Source organism: Heptranchias perlo, chromosome 6 (genome assembly GCF_035084215.1).
Source record: "Heptranchias perlo isolate sHepPer1 chromosome 6, sHepPer1.hap1, whole genome shotgun sequence".
Taxonomy (NCBI): Eukaryota; Metazoa; Chordata; class Chondrichthyes; order Hexanchiformes; family Hexanchidae; genus Heptranchias; species Heptranchias perlo.
The window spans coordinates 20,220,114-20,242,168 of NC_090330.1; the positions used below are offsets into that span (position 1 = coordinate 20,220,114).

Here is a 22,055-nt window from a genome sequence, read left to right on the forward strand (position 1 = left end):
CATTTTGTCCCGGATTATCGTTTCTAAAAGCTTCCCCAACACTGAGGATAAACTGACTGGCCTGTAGTTGCTGGGTTTATCCTTACACATATTTTTGAACAAGTATGTAACATTTGCAATTCTCCAGTCCTCTGGCATCACCCCCATATCTATGGAGGATTGGAATATTTTGCCAGCATTTCTGCAATTTCCACCCTTACTTCCCTCAGCAACCTAGGATGCATCCCATCCAGACTGGGTGACTTATCTACTTTAAGTATGGCCAGCCTTTCTAGTATTTTTACTCTTAGATTGCTCCTTATCTTTTTCCATAATTAATCTAAACCTTTTGATACTGTGATCACTGTTCCCTAAATGTTCCCCCACTGGCACTTGCTCCATTTGACCCCCTCATTCCCCAGATCCAGCAATGCTTCCTTCCTGGTTGGGCCGGAAACATACCAATCAAGAAAGTTCTCCTGAACACACTTCAGAAATCCCTCCCCCTCTTTGCCCTTTACACTATTACTAGTGCGTATAGCACAGTCACACAATTTGTGACAGTCAGTCTGTTTCTGTTCTTCCTTTATAGAATATTGAGGAGTGGCTGGATTTCACACTTGGGTAATGTGAAAAACGTTTTTGCTTACTTGAAACAAAAATAAAAGTCGTGGGAAAGAATTAAAGAACAAATGGGAAAAGTTAAAGAAAGATCTTAAAAGGAAACTATATATAGTGTATATAAAGAAATCGCAACTCATTTCCAGCCATTATTTTGTGTTTTTTTTTACTTTGTTTCCACTTTCGTTATCTTATCATCTTTTTTATTGTTATCTACATGAGTTTAATATTTGTCATTCAGAAACAGAAGATGTTTAAAATCCGGAGACGTGGTAGTTTCTGGTTCCTTTACCTACAGACAGCTTTTACTGAACAGTGTCAGTGCTCCAGGATCACGAACCCCTCCTTATCCCATTAACTTCAGAACGGAAAGGCCCGCCAGGCTAATCCTGGCACCGCCCACCACCACAGTCCCGCTTTAAACAAAAAAAAAGTTTCCCCATGCTGAAGAACGGCAAAGCTGGCAACCTGCACTAGTCCGACTACACAGGGTAAGAGGGGCTGTGAGATCGGAACAGGCCGACAAATAGACGTGAGAGAGAGAGACCCAGAACCGGGCTGTCAGTCCGAGAGAGAGACTCGTACTGTCCGACACAGTGAGCAACCCAGAGAGAGAGAGAGAAGATCCGGACTGTCAGACACTGAGAGACCCAGAGAGAGAGAGAGAGAGATCCGGACTGTCCGACACTGAGAACCAGAGAGAGAGAGAGAGATCCGGACTGTCAGACACTGAGAGACCCAGAGAGAGAGAGAGAAGATCCGGACTGTCCGACACTGAGAGACCCAGAGAGAGAGAGAGAGAGATCCGGACTGTCAGACACTGAGAACCAGAGAGAGAGACCGGGACTGTCCGACACTGAGAGAAACCCAGGGAGAGAGACCGGGACTGTCCGACACAGAGAACCAGAGAGAAAATCCGGACTGTCCGACACTGAGAACCAGAGAGAGAGAAAATCCGGACTGTCCGACACTGAGAACCAGAGAGCGAGAGAGAGACCCAGACTGTCAGACTCAGAGACCCGGACTGTCAGACTCAAGAGACCCAGGGAGAGAGACCCGGACTGTCAGACTCAGAGACCCGGACTGTCAGAGTCCTACAGAGAGAAACAGAGAGACCCGGACCGTCCGACACAGGTGAGAGATCCAGAGAGCAACCTCGACTGTCAGACAGGGAGAGAGACCCAGACTGTCAGATACAGTGAGAGACCCAGAGAGAGACCCAGACTGTCAGATACAGTGAGAGACCCAGAGAGAGACCCAGACTGTCAGACAGGGAGAGACCCAGACTGTCAGATACAGTGAGAGACCCAGAGAGAGACCCAGACTGTCAGACAGGGAGAGACCCAGACTGTCAGATACAGTGAGAGACCCAGAGAGAGACCCAGACTGTCAGACAGGGAGAGACCCAGACTATTAGAAACCGAGACCCAGACTGTCAGATACAGAGACCCAGAGAGAGAGAGAGACCCCGACTGTCAGACTGGGAGAGAACCAGAAAGAGAGAGGGACCGGGACTGTTGGTGCCAAGTGGAAGTACGGTCCAAGTGACAAAATGGGTCCGAATTTTGAAAATACTGAATTATAAATAGATCATTTTACTATTTCGTGAGAGATTGACAGCACTTTTGAGCTGTCTTATATTACATTTCTGTTACTTATTTACACTTCTGTTCCGATTTAGTTATTATGGTATGTTTAACTCGATTTTTTTTTTAGTTAATCATTTTGTCCCGTTGTAATTTTCTTAGGGTTTTTTTGTGTGTGGAACGGATACCATTGCAAAAATCATGAGGCTTTGAAAATGAGAAAGGACATGACGAGTGAGGAGAATCCGAGTTCACACACCAGTGTTCGGAATGAAACACCCCCTGACCCGAAGTCTCTCAGGTTTTACACGCATGCTAGTGCTGGTACTTTGTGGATATGGTGAGTGCAAGAGAATCCAAGAAAGGATTACATGAATATTCGCTTTCGATGAACAGTTTAAACATTTTCAACAATATATAAAAAGTTGAAGCAAAGCAACTAAGACGACATTCGAGCAAGGTTAGAAAGTTGCCGTACAAAACCAGCAATTTGTATTCCCATTGTACTGCAATGTGTGCAAGTGGCCAGGATATCTGCTGTGTGGTTCACAATTAAGAAACATTGGCTTAGTTACTCTGTAGCTGTTTTATTATGGACAACTTTTACAGCGAGAATGAAAGACATGTCTTACATTCTCATCGTGTCATCGCTTTGTAACACTGTGCTCTTAACTGCTAATTTAGCTACAGCTAAGGTGTTACACTCATAGACGGATATTTGTTTTCAAGTTAAAAGCAAATGGACACAAAGCTACATTATTGTAGAAATCCCAATTTAAGATCAATATAACATATTCTTAACTGCTTTACGGATACCGCGTTTTTTGGACCTGCGAATTGAAGTTGTTGGTCCAGTTAAGAAGGTAGAATTAAAATTGGAATTAAAAATCAGTTTTTAAATAGCCGAATAAATAATAAGTGAATGTTCCCGGGTGGTCGAACAGGAAACCTTAAGGGATTTTCAAAAAGAAATAGACAATTTTCTGGGACTCGTGGTAAATGATCTAGAAATATCTCATGAAATAAAGGAATAATCGGACGGGTTTGCTCAATGGAGTAACGAGTTTCTATTCGAAATTCATCACCATATCATTATAAATCGTTCACATTTGATAGTAAATTCAAATTCAGAGTATGATGTTAGATATCTAAACTTCCATTTGTTAAAAATGTGCATTTCAGAAAAATCAGATTCTCAGCGCTTCAGATGTGACCGTAGCTCTCCCGCTTTACCTGCACTGCAGCATTTCCACTAATAAAACGGCCAAAATGCGGCCAAAATTGCATTGGTGCATTAACTAAATACAGTTTTAATACTGGAAATCACGATAAAATCCAATTGCAAAACCAGTTGACAATATCCTGATATTTTACTAGATCAAACGACTTTATATAAGAGAGTGAATGCATATGTACTTTGGAAAGCAAAACCTGAATTCGACTGCGTTAACAGATACTGTAGGCCCCCACAGACATAGTTTTGAGGAGTTGAGGGATTTCAGGAGAATATGTCATGCAGAAAAGGCAGTCATGTATCACTTTACACCATCCTTACTCATCTGTTACATAATGCATGGTTTTATGTGATTTAGTATAATGAACTATTGAACTAGTCATTTTAGCAACTGAATATACAACTTATTGTGGGGGAGACCAAAACTAGAAGCCATAAATATAAGATAGTCACCAATAAATCCAATAAAGAATGCAGGAGAAACTTCTTTACCCAGAGAGTATTAGAATGTGGAACTTACTATCACAAGGAGTAGTTGAGGTGAATAGCATAGATGCCTTTAAGGGGAAGCTAGATAAGTATAGGAGGGAGAAAGGAATAGAAGGTTATGCTGAAAGGGTTAGATGAAGTAGGGTGGGAGAAGACTCATGTGGAACATAAATACCAACAGACACCAGTTGGGCCAAATGGCCTGTTTCTGTGCTATAAATTCTATGTAATTCGATGATCATTAAAGAATATTTAACACACATTAAAATGATGGTTCAAATTGACCTTTAAAATGAAGATTCAAAGTGACCATTTTAATGTATGTGACATTTTTTATTATTCATAGAATCATAGAATGGTTACAGCACAGAAGGAGGACATTCAGCCTATCAAGTCCGTGCTGGCTCTTTGTAAGAGCAACACATTAGTCCCATTCCCCGCTCTTTCCCCATAACCCTGCAATTTTTTCTATTCAAGTATTTATCCAATTCCTTTTTGAAAGCCACGATTGAATCTGCCTCCACCACCCTTTCAGGCAGCACATTCCAGATCGTAACTACTTGCTGGGTAAAAAAGTTTTCCCTCATGTCACCTTTGGTTCGTCTGCAAATCACCTTAAATCAGCGACCTCTGGTTCTTGCAGCTTCCACCAATGGGAACAGTTTCTCTTTATTTATTTTATCTAAACCCATCATGATTTTGAACACTTCTATCAAATCTCCTCTTAACCTTCTCTGCTTTAAGGAGAACAACCCCAGCTTCTCCAGTCCATCCATGTAACTTCCCTCATTCCTGAAACCATTCTAGTAAATCTGTTCTGCACCCTCTCTAAGGCCTTCACATCCTTCCTCAAGTGTGGTGCCCAGAATTGGACACAATATTCCAGTTGTGGCCGAATCAGTGTTTTATAAAGGTTCAACATAACTTCTTTGCTTTTGTACTCTATGCCTCTATTTATAAAACCCAGGATCCTGTATGCTTTTTTAACCGCTTTCTCAACCTGTCCTGCCACCTTCAAAGATGTGTGCACATATAACCCCAGGTCTCTCTGTTCCTGCACCCCCTTTAGAATTGTAGCATTTAGTTAATACAGAAAATGCTGGAAAAGCTCAGCAAGTGAGGCAGCATCTGCGGAGAAAGAAGCAGAGTTAATGTTTCAGGTCAAAGACCTTTCGTCAGAACTGGGAATGTTAAATGTCTAACATCGGACGATAGGTCTTTGACCTGAAACGTTAACTCTGCTTCCTTCTTCACAGATGCTGCCTCACTTGCTGAGCTTTTCCAGTATTTTCTGTTTTTATTTCAGATTTCCAGCATCCGCAGTATTTCGCTTTTGACCATTTAGTTTATATTGCCTTGCCTCATTCTTCCTGCCAAAATGTATCACTTCACACTTTTCTGCATTAAATTTCATCTGACATGTGTCCTCCCATTCCACCAGCCTATCTACGTCCTCTTGAAGTCTATTACAATCCTCCTCACTGTTTACTGCACTTACAAGTTTCTGTCATCTGCAAATTTTGAAATTGTGTCCTGTACACCCAAGTCCAAGTAATTAATATATATCATAAAAAGCAGTGGTCCTAGTACCGACCCCAGGGGAACACCACTGTATACCTTCCTCTAGTCTGAAAAATAACCATTCACCACTACTCTCTGTTTCCTGTCGCTTAGTCAATTTCGTATCCATGCTGTCACTGCCCCTTTTATTCCATGGGCTTCAATTTTGCTGACAAGCCTATTATGTGGCACTTGATCAAATGCCTTTTGAAAGTCCATATACACAACATCAACTGCATTACCCTCATCAACCCTCTCTGTTATTTCATCAAAAAAACTCAATCTGTGAGTTAGACGATCAGCCACGATCATTTTGAATGGCGGAGCAGGCCCGAAGGGCCAAATGGCCTACTCTTGCTCCTATTTTCTATGTTTCTGTGTTTCTATGTTTCAATCAAGTTAGTTAAACACGATTTACCTTTAACAAATCCATGCTGGCTTTCCTTTACTAATCCACACTTGTCCAAGTGACTATTCATTTTGTCCCGGATTATCGTTTCTAAAAGCTTCCCCAACACTGAGGTTAAACTGACTGCCTGTAGTTGCCGTGTTTATCCTTACATGCATTTTTGAGCAACAGTTTAACATCTGCAATTCTCCAGTCCTCTGGCACCACCCCCATATCTATGGAGGATTGGAGGTTTATGGCCAGCACCTCTGCTATTTCCACCCTTATTTCCTTCAGCAACCTAGCATGCATCCCATCCGCTCGGGGTGACTTATCTACTTTAAGTATCGCCCAGGCTTTCTAGTACCTCCTCTTTCTCAATTTTCACCCCATCCAGTATCTCAACTACCTCCTCTTTAACTGTGACTTTGGCAGCATCTTTTCCCCTGGTAAAGACAGATGCAAAGTACCTCAGCCGTGCCCTCTGCCTTCATGCATAGATCTCCTTTTTGCTCCCTAATCAGCCCCACCCCTTCTCTTACGACCCATTTACTATTTATATGCCAAAGAAGACTTTTAGATTCCCTTTACGTTTATTCTCATACTCTCACTTTGCCCCTCTGATTTCCTTTTTCAGTTCTCCTCTGTAATTTCTATATTCAGCCTTGTTCTCTCTTGTATTATCAACCTGACATCTGTCATACGCCCCCTTTTTCTGCTTCATCTTACTCTCTCTCTCTCTTTCGTCATCCAGGGAGCTCTGGCTTTGGTTGTCCTACCTTTCCTCCTCGTGGGAATGTAACTAGACTGTACCCAAACCACCTCCTCTTTAAAGGTCGCCCATTGTTCGATTACAGTTTTGCCCGCCAATCTTTGAATATAATTAATCCGGGTCAAATCCGTTCTCAACCCACCATAATTGGCCCTCCTCCAATTAATCAGCTGTCTGTTTGAAAACGGCAAAGTTTCTCCTATAGCAATGTATTCATTTCACACCAGTTGAACACTCAGCTCAGTTGAATTGCATCTTCAATCAATGCCTCCTCTCTCTCTGTCCCCCTCTCTCACACTTTTCACTATCCTCACACGCTTCCTCCTGAATGAACTAACTTCCAGGTCTCCCATTAGTAGACTCTCCAATTCCAAATTCCTTCCTCTTTGCCCCTCTCCATCATGATACTGCTGCAGCTTGTGGTTTCTCAACAGATCTCTTAACTCTGTCTGAAATCTTCAACCCCTTCAAGTCCCTCAGTCTCCCTAACCCCGACCAGTCCCTCTGTTACAACTCCCCGCTTCACATCCTCAAGTTCAAAGGTCACGTGCGCAGCCTCGTCATCCACCACCAGACCTGGCTTCAGCACCTAAAGGACTGCTACATCTTGCTCTCCGCAACCAACTCTACAATGCTAGGATCATCCTGGGGCATAAGGAGAATCCCAGATTCCTTAGTTACAAACTGCTTTCTTTGATCCATTATCCCCATCCTCCATCCTCACCTCCATTCCCAAATGTGAGGAGTTTATAGACTTCTTTGTCCCTATGATTGAGACCTTCCACACAGCTGCCATGGCTGCCATCCCCTTCTCCTCTCCTGTCTCCTCCCAACTTCTGCCTTATCCCCTATATTGCTCTACAAATTCACCCCTTTCCCCCACAGCCCTCACCAGGTTCATCTCTTGTGTGACACCCTATTCCCTCAATCCCCTCAGCTCCTGAACACTCAATTGCATCTCCTTGCCCCAATGCTTGCTGGCATAAATGGCTCTCTTTGCTTGAGCAGTGTCATCACTTCCCTCCTCACAAAATCAACCTCAACCCCTCCATCCTTTACAACTAATGGCCTATATCTGACCTCCCTTTCTTCTCCAAGGTCCTCCGATGCGTTTTTCAACACCATGCCCACCTATCCCAAAATTTCCCCTTTGAATTCTTTTGCCCTGACCACAGTGCCAAGACCATGGTGTGTAATCCCTAAAGTGGAAGCAATGCAAGACCATCTCTGTCCTGCTGATCTGCCTATCTGACTAACGTGCATCCAAAGCCACTTCACTTGCAAACTGGTAGTATAATTGACCCATAAATTCAAGTATTTTGTGAAATAAATCTAAATCCTCTCTTTTATTGTAGCTGTTTTTGCCGAAGTCAAATATCGACTTTCAAGACAACCTTGGCATGTGGCTCTGAGCAGCCAGACTGTTTATGTGGACTTCAAAGAGCTGAACAACGCAAGCGTACAAAATTTAACTGTATCACTCGTAGATGTTAACAGAAACCAAACTATCGCCACAAAACTGGTCCTTGGAAACCGATCCCAGGGCTCCGTGGCGTTTGAGTGTTTTCATTTCAATTACGCTGGTAACTTTGAGTTTAGAGTGACAGATTTCACGAGCAACGGCACCGCCCAGTGGACAACTGACTTGCTGCAGGTTGAATGGCCAATCTTTCATACTGAAGTGGAAAGAAAAACCGATTCACAGAGCAACTTCCAGATCGGAGTATTTACTCGCGAGTATTTATGCCCATGGAAAGTTAATACGTTGAAGTTATTTCTGGACGTTACAAGGATTGATTCTAATGAACCTGGAACTTATAAAACCGACAGTGTGTTAAAGAAAACGATAAGTAAAGAAATCGAGCTGTCTAATTCTCAATGGGTGGGATTTGATTGCACTGATTTCAGCCAAGACCCAGTCATAAAGATTTCACTGAGATCTCCATGTACCAATTCAGTGATCTCATCAAAAGGACCGCTGGTATTTGCCCAAATCTTTGGGTATAAACTGCTTGTTGATCATTTGAGAACGGCTACATGTGAATCGTCCGCAGAGGTTGGTATAGTGACACCACCTTGCGCCCGTGCACAAGGCAAGATTTCTGTGTATAAAATCGGGAAAGGAACTTCGTTTAAAAGAGATAGTTCTGTAGCCGAAAAGTGGCTGCGCCCCAGGGATAACAAAACGGAATTTAACTGCTCTGTGTTTGACACTGGGAATAATAACTACTGCTTCGAGTATGTTAGCATTCTGAATCACAGCCACACTTCCACCAAAGCTTTAAATTGTGTCACACTTCAGAGACGCACAGGTTCGTATTATTCCGAGTGCTTCCGGATTTCCCTTTCTGTTACTTTACTGAACCACTTAATTTAATTTTTCTCCCCCCAAGAAACTACGACTGTTGCCAGGATATGGGAACATACTACACAGTAATACATGTTAAATAATTGATATAAATTTGATAGACTGTGTATACAAGTAATACAATTATATTCTATTTATCAATTCCATGGACCACCATATAACTGTAACACTTTGCTACACTGGTTTGATAACTGTTCCATCACTATCCAAAATAATTAACTGCAGAATGTTAATGTTGAAATACCGATTTTGAACAAAAACTGCCATGTTGCTGTCCTTCACTCAAAGTTAATGTTTGAAATAGATTGTGCTCCCTGGACTAGGAACACCTATAAAAAGGAATGAGGAATTCATTCTCCATTTCTGGCGTTTTCGAAAGTGTAACATCTCCAGCAATAATATTTGGGCAACACACATATCGATATTAACAAAATTTCGACTGAATGTTACAAGGATGCAACAATGATCTGCTTTTTCTCTATAACCCACGAATGGCAGTTAATAAATGATCAATGAATCAGTGTTTTAGAAACAATGAGTTTAAGAGGGACAGAAAGAAGTATTGATCAGAATTGAAAGAAATATGTAGCTACACTTCTTCATGTTGATTTTCTTTTTCTCCCGATGGCTCTGATTCTTACTGGAGTTCCATGGACCTTCCAGTACTTTGCCCAAGTGCCCATTCTTCATGTGTAAAGTTACACAGTGAGTAACAGCAGGTTAGTTGATGTCACAGCCAAGCAGGATCCTGTCCTCACCCATCATCCCACAAACACAAACTTCTCATCAGGGGAAGTGGATAATAACAGAAGTGGAGTCCTGACAATTTTTCCACTTCCTAACCTACAATTGCTGAGCCAGTTGTAGCGCCCGCTCTTCCTACACTTTCCCCATGCTATTGCAGTATAAACCTGGATATTAGTGCTGGTGATATTAATGGATGAACACCTAATGCATTGGCGCAATATTTCTTTGTGTGCTATTTTAGCAGAGGCAAGCATTAAAATAGCAGACAAAGAAATGTCATGAGAACACATTCATCTGCTAATATTGCCAGCATTAATTTCTATACTATCATGCAGTTGCATTGTTCCAACCCTCAAAAAGTGATGTTATGTTGTTAAATTCCACACCGTTAATATTGATTTTATCAGGTTACCAACATCCAGTATTAACAGATTATTATATTGCAATTATGTAATACTTTTTGCATAATTTAATTCAAATTGAAGTTGTGGAAAATGCAGTTGTGTTACTATACTTGTCACCATTGATTATTTTGGCTACTGTCCCGTTCCTAATGGATGTCAGTAATAATCTACTGGCATAAAGATTAGTTGCTGTCAACCACTCAATGAATGAAAGTAAAAGTTGAAGGACCCACTTCCTACCATCCTATTGGTAAAGTTTGGTAAACTAAATATTGGGAAGGCTGAAGCCATTGTCTTTGGTCCCTGCTACAAACTCCATTCCCTAGGCACTGACTCCATCCATCTCCCTGGCCACTGTCTGAGGCTGAACCAGATTGTATGCAACCTTGGCATCCTATTTGACCCTGAGATGAGCTTCCAACCACATATCCACTCCATCACCAAGACCACCTACTTCTACCTCCATAACATCTCCCGCTTCCGTCCCTGCCTCAGCTCATCTGCTGCTGAAACCCTCATCCATGCCTTTGTTATCTCTAGACTTGACTATTTCAATGTTCTCCTGGCCGGCCTCCCACCTTCCACCCTCCATAAACTTGAGCTCATCCAAAACTCTGCTGCCCATATCCTAACTCGCACCAAGTCCCGTTCACCCATCACCCCTGCGCTTGCTGACCTACATTGGCTCCCAGTCCGGGAACGCCTCGATTTTAAAATTTTCATCCTTGTTTTCAAATCCCTTCATGGCCTTGTCCCTCCCTATCTCTGTAACCTCCTGCAGCCCTACAACCGTCCGAGATCTGTGCACTCCTCCAATTCTTGCCTCTTGCGCATCCCCGATTTTAATCTCTCCACCATTGGCAGCCTTGCCTTCAGCTGCCTAAGCCCTAAGCTCTGGAATTCCCTCCCTAAACCTCTCTGCCTCTCTCCCTCTCTCTCCTCCTTTAAGATGCACCTTAAAACCCACCTCTTTGATCAAGCTTTAGGTCACCTGTCCTAATAGCTCCTTATGTGGCTCAGTGTCAAATTTTGTTTGAAAATCACTCCTGTGAAGTGTATTCGGACGTTTTACTTTGTTAAAGGTGCTATATAAATGCAAGTTGTTGTTGTTGTTTCTTAGTTCACCAACATGCTGTGCCAGCCACTGATAATTCACTGTATGGGCAACAGGGATGTCAGGGAAAGGTAATAAGCAGCGGTGTGGTGCTTTCCCAGAACTAGGGAGGAAAAACTGGAAGACAGGTCACCCCAGGCTGTTCTTTTGCACCTTTGAGCAACCAGCTCGACAGCAGTATTGGCGGAGGCCTGGGTACAGGTACCCAGCCCACTGAATTTGTGAGGGGATAGTATGTGACATGGAATACCTAAGTAGAGAAAAATGTAAAAATGAATTTGAGGCACCCGCGCAGGCCACCCCATAATGTTCCAGGCAATAGGTTTTTAGCATTGTACTTGTCATTGCACAATGAGTTATGATTATACTGGAATCACCTTCACTCAGCACCTATGCAAGACCATTACATACTGCTGGTTTAGTTTGTATCAATCCATGCAGTCCACAGTACTTAAACTTCCCCTTTTTAGACTCAATTGTGGCAGACATTGGCACAGCACCAGTCCCCAAAGTATAGTCTAACACAGGTATAAAGTGTGGAACACTACAGGTTTAAACTATTGCTTGTATAGCTAGTTCCAGTTACTACAACGGTCCAGTTTCATTGCAGTGTTGTGTCTCTTTAAAATGTAAACTTTTCAATGGTTGTCATTTGGTGTTACAAGTTTCCTAATGCCACTGCTCTGTACTTTTTCAAAAATTTAGTTTTGCGACATGCTTTTACCAACACTCTTGATGCCATTGTAAGTGTATCTCTTTTTTCATTACATCTCACCAATTCTTTCCCCTCTCCTGAAGACTTTAACTGGGGTACAGTTTCACAGGTGGGATCATACTCCAGCATCTCACCCAAGAGGTCATTATTCGTGCATGATCCTTGGTAGTGAGTGTTGGCAGGCTATTCAACTGCAGCAGAAATACTGCCAAACTCAATCCTGCCTCAGCCAACATCCACATACACACAAACACTTACACGTGCATACACACGCACACGCGTGTGCACACACACTTCCAGCAGGGCTTGTTGGATAGTGATCAGGAGCACAAGCCCTGGCCAGTCTTTCCTTCCCTAACCCAGAGGCACTGAAGCCTAATGTAGCACCTCTCGTAGTGTTGAGCTCAGTGCAGACTGAGAAAGGAACCTAGTCGATATAACCCATCTACTCACTGGACAAATGGCTGTAGTCATTGAGAAAACTTGAAAAAATATCTTGGCTTTTTTTCTTCTTCCGTTTCTCCCTCTGATTTTCCCTTTTTATTCTCTCAATTCTGAAACCGATAATTTATACTTAGATACAGTTTGAATCCTTCATTCAAATACCCATTCTTCATGTGTGAGACTATAAGACCATAAGAGATAGGAGCAGGAGTAGGCCATTCGACCCCTCGAGCCTGCTCTGCCATTTAATGAGATCATGGCTGATCTGATTTTTACCTCAACTCCACTTTCCTGCCCTTTCCCCATATCCTTTGACTCCCTTGCTGATCAAAAATTTGTCTAACTCAGCCTTGAATGTATTCAATGACTCAGCCTCCAGAGCTTTTTGGGGTAAAGAATTCCAAAGATTCATGACCCTCTGGGAGAAGAAATTCCTCCTCCTTTCTGTCTTAAACGGGCGACCCCTTATTCTGAGACAATGCCCCTAGTTTTAGATTCCCCCATGTGGGGTAACATCCTCTCAGCATCTACCCTATCGAGTCCCCTCAGAATCTTGTATGTTTCAATAAGATCTCCTCTCATTCTTCTAAACTCCAAGGAATATACACCCAACCTGTTCAATCTTTCCTCATAAGACAACCCTTCCATACCCGGAATCAACCTAGTGAACCTTCTCTGAACTGCCCCCAATGCAAGTATGTCCCTCCTTAAATAAGGGCACCAGAACTGTACGCAGTACTCCAGGTGTGGTCTCACCAGCACCCTGTACAGTTGTAGCATGACTTCCCTGCTTTTATACTCCATCCCCCTAGAAATAAAGGCCAATATTCCATTTGCCTTCCGGATTACCTGCTGCACCTGTATGTTGACTTTTTGTGTTTCATGTACGAGGACACCCAGATCCCTTTGTACCGCAGCATTTTGTAGTATTTCTCCATTCAAATAATATTTTGCTTTTTTATTTTTCCTCCCAAAGTGGATGACTTCACATTTTCCCACATTATATTCCTTCTGCCAAATTTTTGCCCATTCGCTTAACCTGTTAATATCCCTTTGCAGACACTTTGTGTCCTCATCGCAACTTGCTTTTCCACCTATCTTTGTATCATCAGCAAATTTGGCCACAAGACACTTGTTCCTTCATCCAAATCATTGATATATATTGTAAATAGTTGAGGCCCCAGCACTGATCCCTGCGGCACCCCACTAGTTACAGATTGCCATTTGGAAAATGACCCTTTTATCCCGACTCTTTGTTTTCTGTTAGTTAGCCAATCCTCTATCCATGCTAGTATATTACCCCCAGCACCATGAGCTCTTATCTTGTGCAGTAATCTTTTATGTGGCACCTTATCAAATGCCTTTTGGAAATCCAAATAGACTGCATCCATTGGTTCCCCTTTATCCGCCCTGCCTGTTACTTCCTCAAAGAACTCTAATAAATTTGTCAGACATGATTTCCCCTTCATAAAACCATGTTGCCTCTCCTTGATTGTATTATGAGTCTCCAAATGTCCTGCTACTACTTCCTTAATAATGGATTCTAGCATTTTCCCAATGACAGATGTTAGGCAATTGGTCTATAATTACCTGCTTTCTGTCTCACTCCCTTCTTGAATAGGGGTTTGTGGTTTTCCAATCTGCTGGGACCTTTCCAGAATCTAGTGAATTCTGGAAGATTACAACCAATGCATCCACTATCTCTGTAGCCACTTCCTTTAAGATCCTCGGATGCAAGCCATCAGGTCCAGGGGACTTGTCAGCCTTTAGACCCATTAGTTTACCTAGTACTTTTTCTCTAGTGATAGTGATTGTTTTTAGTTCCTCCCTCCCCTTTGCCCCTTGATTTTCTACTATTATTGGTATGTTATTAGTGTCTTCTACTGTGAAGACAGATACAAAATAGCTATTCAATTCCTTTGCCATTTCCTTGTTTTCCATTATTATTTCCCCAGTCTCATCCTCTAAGGGACCAGTGTTTACTTTAGCTACCCTCTTCCTTTTTAAAAAGGAAAGGTACCGACAATGTGTTGCGTTCTTCTCAGGGACAATTGGCTGCAGTGGGGATGAGAAAGAAGTTTCCCACTGTTCACTTGTGGATTGCACAGGTAAGTAAAAGCATCAAATGTACATTTTCCACTTCAGAAAACATTCAATGCCGTCAAACAATTGCCTTATCTTCTTTTCTTGTTCACCTCCATGGATTATATTTTTATCCCTTCCTATATACTTGTAGAAGCTTTTACTGTCAGTTTTTATATTTCTTGCTAGTTTACTCTCATAATTTATTTTCTCCCTCTTTATTATTCTTTTGATGTGGAGATGCCGGTGATGGACTGGGGTTGACAATTGTAAACAATTTTACAACACCAAGTTATAGTCCAGCAATTTTATTTGAAATTCACAAGCTTTCGGAGGCTTCCTCCTTCCTCAGGTAAATGAGGAAGGAGGAAGCCTCCGAAAGCTTGTGAATTTAAAATAAAATTGCTGGACTATAACTTGGTGTTGTAAAATTGTTTACTATTATTCTTTTAGTCACCCTTTGCTGGTTTTTAAAGTTTTCCCAATCTTCGGGCTTACCAGTAATCTTTGCCATGTTGTATGTGAGTGTGAACAGTGAGTACTATTTGATCACAGGAATGTCACATCTGAGCCCAGTCCTGTTGTCACTCACTATCCATGCATATGTACTTCACGCAGGGGTCACTGCACCGAGAACAAGAACCCTCGCTAATTTTTCATCTCCTTAACCCAAGTCTGTAGCATGCTCCCATTGTTGCTCTGCTTGATATCAATTAACTCAGCACAAATCCATGATCAGGAATTGAACCTGCACCTTCTGCATAAGGTGCATTTATCCATTGAGCCTTTTGGGGAAGAGGGGTTCATGAAAGATTTTTGTAAATCCTATAGAATAGCATAACATATAAAGTAACCATAATACATAATTACTCAGTCAATAGCTGTTGCAATATTGCATTTAGAGACTTGTTCAAACATGAATATTTTCAAGAAATATTAGGCAGTAGGATACAAAGAGAACATTTAGTGTCAATGGACAAAGCATGGTCAGCATTGTTAGAGAAAGAAAGAACTTGCATTTATATAGCGCCTTTCACGACCTCAGGATATCCCAAAGTAGCTAACAACCAATGAAGTACTTTTGAAGTGTAGTCACTGTTGTAATGTTGGAAACGCAACAGTCAATTTGTGCACAGCAAGGTCCCACAAACAGCAATTAAATAAATGACCAGATCATCCATTTTAGGTATTGGTTGAGGGATAAATGTTGGCTAGGTCACCAGGTGAACTCCCCTATTCTTCAAAATAGTGCTGTGGGATCTTTTAAGTACACCTGAGAGGGCAGATGGGACCTTGGTTTAATTTCTCATCCAAAAGACAGCACCTCGAACACTGCAGGACTCCCTCGGTGCTGCACTGAAATGTCAGCCTAGATTATGTACTCAAGTCTCTTGAGTGGGACTTGAATCCACAACCATTCTGACTCAGAGGTAAGGGTGCTATCAACTGCGCCACAGCTGACACACATAAATGCATTTTATATATACAAAGGGAAAAGTAAGTTAACAATATTTTCTGATGTCTGTAGAAACAGAGAGTGTTTGGCTGTCTTGGAGTCCATGTAGTGTCACTTGCGGTGATGGAGTGCGTGAAAGGTACCGACAATGTGTTGCGTTCTTCTCAGGGACAATTGGCTGCAGTGGGGAAGAGAAAGAAGTTTCCCACTGTTCACTTGTGGATTGCACGGGTAAGTAAAAGCATCAAATGTACATTTTCCACTTCAGAAAACATTCAATGCCGACAAACGATTGCCTTATCTCTTTTTCTTGTTCACCTCCATGCATTATATTTTTATAATGGTAGAGGTGATGGAAGAGCAGGATACAGCTCAATGAGCTACTGGAATAGGGGACTCAATAGTGATGAACTATGTAGGATGATAATGTTAATAATGCATATTCATTGTTTTTTAAAGACCAAGGTAAGAGCTATAGAATATGGGGATATTGAGCTAATGAAAGGGAAAGGGAGATAAACCAACCATGGGAATACTCGTAGGAACAAATGGTATTGTGGACAGAAGTTGGTGGGTTTAAAGATAAAATCCGAAAGTACAGTGGCTAAGTTCAAAATGACAAATACAAAGGCTGCTTTAGTTTGTTTCCAGTGCTATTTGGCCATGGAACGAATGAGCATTATTATTGATTTCGGTGAGTGGTTTTAACATTGACTGAAGATAAATAGAGAGCTTTCTCAGGCAGAAAGTAATACTCCTGCTTATATAGTTGTTTTATCACATCACTCAAACATCTCAAAGTATTTCACACATAACGAATTACTTTCAAGTACAGTGACTGTGTTATGTAGGCAAACATAGCAGCTATTTTGCACATAGCAAGATACTGGAGGGTGGCACCCAATTAATTGTGCCCCAGTATAAGTCAGCATGTTCAGGAGAGGAGGGGAAGAAAATTCAAAGGGAAAAACCTGAATATAATAAAAAGGAATAAACAACTTGAACAAAAGTAGATGTGGATATATGCAATTTTTGACATTACTTGCATCACAGAAACATACAATGAGCAAAAGATGAAGTTAGGAGGGCATAGAAGGTTTTGCCAAGTTAGATCTTTTAAACCAGGTAGAGAAGTGCCATTATTGGTAAAGCATGCTATAACAGAAAATAGGAAATCAAAGAAATTTCAGTGCAGAAACTGTCCACTATGTCTTTGCTGGTGCTCCACAATGGAGCTATCTAGTGTAATCTACTTCCCTACACTTTCCTCACACCATTTAATATCTTTCTTTTTCTTTAGCAAGGGGGGGAAAGATGAAACAACAACAACAACAACAACAACAACAACAACTTGCATTTATATAGCGCCTTTAACGTGGTGAAACGTCCCAAGGCGTTTACTAAAAGAGTAGAAAAAAATAGAATCATATTGACGAATCAGTTTTGGTAAATTGAATTTCATGTGCTCATCATGTTTGGTAACATATTCAGCTGCACTGCCTGAAGATCTTTTGATTTTAATTACTTCAATTTTTGTAAAGATAAGCAATTACATCAAATCCTGCCAAAGTCTTATTAAATAGGCTTGAATTCCCTAGAGTATAGAAGATTAAGGAGTGATCTATTGAGGTGTTTAAGATGATTAAAGGATTTGATAGCATAGATAGAAACTATTTCCTCTGGTGGGGATGTCCAGAACAAGGGAGCATAACCTTTAAATTAGAGCTAGGCCGTTCAGGGGTGATGTCAGGAAGCATTTCTTCACACAATGGGTAGTGGAAATCTGGAACTCTCTCCCCAAAAAGCTGTTGAGGCTAGGTCAATTAAAAATTTCAAAACTGAGATTGATAGATTTTTGTTAGGTAAGGGCATTAAGGGATATGGAACCATGGCAGGTAAATAGAGTTGAGGTACAGATCAGCCATGATTTAATTGAATGGTGGAACAGGCTTGAGGGGATAAATGACCTACTCCTGTTCCTATCTTCCTAAAAAGTGTTTGTTTACTTAAGTGTTCAATGTCTTTCATGTTACAGAACAGAAATCTGGAGATCCTGGAACAGCTCAAAATGAAGCCTATAAAACAGGCAATATAGTGACAATCACGGGCATTTCTCTCTGTTTGGTGATAATCATTGCCACCATTGCTATCACTATATGGACAAAACTATCATGTAAGGCACAGAATTGCAATACTGCAGCGAGACAGGGTCCAGTACCTCCACACAACTTCAGGAAAACCCCTGAGGACGAAAGGAACTTCTGCGACCTAAGTCATCAACATGACTTTTTAACTGACAATGTGCCCCCACTTCATGTAGAAGATGGTATGAGTGTCCCTTTAACTTTCAGGAGGAGCCAGCATTTCATTCCAAATCAGGACATGCTAACTGAGGAAAATCTAGGAGCGCAAAGTTCTCAGAAAGTGATTCCTCCTATATTTGGTTACCGTTTAGCACATCAACAATTGAAAGAAATGAAAAAGAAAGGAATAACGGAAGCAACCCAAGTATATCATGTAACACAGCACCCACTAGATGACACAATCATTAATGAAGGAGCAGTCCCTATTGCAGAAGTAGACCAAGCTAAACCCAACACTGTTATAATGCCCTCTTTGGACAAAGAAAACAATGCAGAAAGTAACATGAACAGATTTCGTATTAAATCTCCATTTTTGGATCAAAAATCGATTTACTACAATCAACAAACAGAAAAAGCCAATCATAGAATGGATTTTATGATTCCACAATTTCCAGAATCGTTTAGTGACTTTTTCCTGCAGTGCCAAATGGCACAAACAAGCAGCACTCTACCTATCTGTGAAAGAAATAATAAAGCAGTTCCAATTAGGCCAGGAAAGTTCAGACATTGTGAAAAGTTAACTGAGATAGAAATGCATGAAAGAGGATATGGCAGAAATCCTAATTTTAGGAGAACATCTAGTTTCAATGAATGCAAAACCAGTAAGTTCTACAGAGAAAGAAGTTTGTCTACTTGTACACAGAAGCTTCCATCCCTATCACACTCCAGAGCTATTTGTAGGGCAGCAACTGTGACTGACAGATCAATTGGTGACAGGACTGCAGCTCAGTCCAGATTTAATAATGCTGGCTCAGCAAAACATCATACCCGGAATTGCAATTCATTCACATCAGAGACCACAAAATATCATCCGAAAAGTAGTCAAACTGGAGCTCGGACTGGTAAAGCTGAGCTGGCAAGTGATCAGCCAATAACGAATGGTATTATTAATAACTTTGAAATGCATACAGGAAAAAGAAGGTCGAGCACACCAACTAACCGATATAAATTATCTACTAAAGTCAGTGATCCCAACTCAGAGAAATATTCTAACTGGAGGTATCCAAGGAGCAATCCGTTACCTCGTCATCAGTACAGACAAGATCGGTGTCAAAGTTTCCCATCTGATCCAAACTTTCTTCTTTATGACAATTCTGGTTTTGAGTTAACTGCTTCAGAACAGCAGATAGTTGATATGCCTGTACATTTTAGTTCGCATGTAAAAGAGGATGAAGAGGACACTAGTACTTTAAGCAATGAAAAGCTGGTGATTTGAGAAGCTCGAGAAAAGAAACTTTTTATATCCGTGCAAAATAATTGTTCATCATGTCTTAATCCAAGAGCATCTGTTACTACTGCTTATAAAAGTGAATTTATTTTGTTAACAGTGAGGAGGCAGTTTTCATAGGTTTGTACTTAGGCTATGAACCACATTTTCTCATGAGAATGAGAATGCATCCAGAGGCAAGAAACCATCATTTTTATTTGTCCGCCCATTATAATGACCTTTTAGTCCCCAACTTTGAGTTCTATAAGGGTACAATTTGATCTCAGTTTCTTGATGCACCGTTGCAACAGAGAGAGCTAAATTTTAGGGAAAAGTTGTTTGGACAAGTGGGCTTATTTCTGCATCGAGTTCGGAGACAAGCCATGTAGGCCCATGGAAATTTTGCACAGGATTTTAGAAAAACTTTCTTGAAAACAGTTGGAGGATGGACTGTTAACCTACGGAGGATATCCTCAGCCATGTGTGCTACTGATATTAATGATCAATCTAAGCACTGTGGTACTTTACATATTCAAATAACTTTATTAATGTGCAAGGTGTTAGTTGAATCTCTGTGCATATTTGCACATTAGAGGTCTATGAGGTATTAAATATGCAGTTGTGTTTCTACACGGTGACTTTCATTTAAAGAAATGTATTCTAAGTTGCAAAGTTCTCAAATAAATTAGATACTTTTAAAGCTGTGATTTCCAATGACATTATTATACATAAAGGTCATGCTTTGTTAGGGCTCTATTCTCTGAATCTTAAATCAAATCCTAAAACCAATTCATCTACAAACCAATAACCTTAGTCCACTTGGTGTGCAGTAGGAGTATTGGATACAATCTGGATGAGGAGTAGGAGAACATTTTTATGGTGACACACTTGGGTCCACACCTCCAATAGTGAGGAATAGTTAAATATTCTATAACATACCTGTTTTATAAGACACGTTTTAATCATTCAACTCCAACTATAACTCAAAATTGTTATCCCTTTTGGTCCTCTGACTTTAGTTTTTGTGCATTCCCCCTCCCTTTACCTTAATATTGGCTGTAGATCCTTTAATTGTCTTGCATCTGCACTCATGGACTTCTTCCCTAAAGTCCTTTGCTTCTCCACTTCTCTCTCCTCCTTTAAAAGTCTTCTCAAAAGCTTTCTTTTTGACCAGGCTTTCAGTCACATTTCCTAATATTTCCTTCTCTGGCTCAGCGTCTGTTTCCCTATAAATTTCCATTTTTTGCAGCACGTTGGGACGTTTATTACGTTAGAGGCACTATATAAATACAAGTTGTTGTTGCTGGATGGGAGGTGGGGGAATTAGGTAACAGCTTAATTTCTTCTGGTGCTGGCTGAGTGATACTTGGTTGTGATTCTCAAAGCAATCAAATCAATTACCGGCAATGTATTGGGCACAGACTCTCATTATTCTACATTATAAGCAGACTCATGGACCATGCATAAGTCTTGTACCACCAGATGGTTCCTCCTAGTTATGTGGCACCAGACAGCTCTGCAAACAGGAGACTGCATGGTTCCCCAGACTGTTTCCAGATTGCACATTTACTCCACTTAATCAGGAGAATATCGGAAGACGCCATCCCCATTTTTTGAGGATCATTCCAGGCATGTCATCAGTTTATTACCCCTTCAGCTTGAATGTTTAATGGAGACGTTTTGAATCTTATTAACTGTGCTCAATCTTTCCCCCTTTGTCCTCCCTTTATACACCAATTAATTTCTCTCCTTTCCCAAAAGGGATCAGACAGCACTGTTTAATATACCGACTTTGTTATGGAACTAACAGACCTTCTGCTTGTGTGTTTAGTATGACAACAAAATGGACAGACACTATTTATCCTGGTTAAATTAGTCATTCTTTATTTGACCTTGGTTTATTAATGTGGCGAATATGTACAGTACTTTGCTTATCTCTATAGTTTCATACATTATACCACTTTCTGTTGTTCTATGAAAAAATGGAAATAAATGTTTCAAAAATTAAAATGGTTTAAAGCTACAATTTGGATGTCGTTTTCAAGTCATCAAGTCCTTGATGACTTGATGAACCCTGAAAAACATTTATAAATATTCAGTTTTGAAGTCATACATTTTAAAATTATAAAATGCAATGATATTTTACTTAAACATCAAATGTAAGAAAATAACGTCACACCAGAGGGATGGATAAGACCAGAAGTTTTTAGTTGGTTGACAGGTAGCTGAATTATAAACACATTGGGCCCGAATTTAGCAGGCCTGCGGGTTCCCAGCGGGTGGTCCTCCGGGAGCGTGGTCAACACGCTCGGCTAAATTAGTGGGTTGCCCACGCGATCGTAGCAGGCAACCCACTAATAGGAATCAATTACCTGCTCCTCCGGGGTCCACGGCGCTGGCCTGCGCGTCGGTCGGGCTGCGCATGCGCAGTACGATCTGTCAGCTGGAGGCTCTCTAGTTAAAGGGGCAGTCCTCCACTGACAGATGCTGCAACCAATGGGACAAATTGCAGCATGGAGCAGCCCA

General features: G+C 41.1%; 1 protein-coding gene across 3 annotated transcripts; it reads left to right on the forward strand.

Moving 5' to 3' along the window:
- The first annotated feature begins 901 nt into the window (after positions 1 to 901).
- Positions 902 to 21,526, forward strand: LOC137322806 (thrombospondin type-1 domain-containing protein 1). 3 transcript variants are annotated; one of them, XM_067985879.1, is made up of 5 exons: positions 902 to 1,734; positions 2,349 to 2,526; positions 7,985 to 8,941; positions 16,032 to 16,190; positions 17,995 to 21,526. In XM_067985879.1, exons 2-5 carry the CDS (start codon positions 2,457 to 2,459, stop codon positions 19,536 to 19,538), a joined length of 2,730 nt encoding a protein of 909 aa, XP_067841980.1. In that variant the 5' UTR covers positions 902 to 1,734; positions 2,349 to 2,456; the 3' UTR covers positions 19,539 to 21,526. The 3 variants fall into 3 exon arrangements, with proteins under 3 accessions (XP_067841980.1, XP_067841981.1, XP_067841982.1); XM_067985880.1 differs by having other exon boundaries at positions 902 to 1,091; XM_067985881.1 differs by lacking the exon at positions 902 to 1,734 and adding an exon at positions 1,761 to 2,156.
- Positions 21,527 to 22,055: the final 529 nt, after the last annotated feature.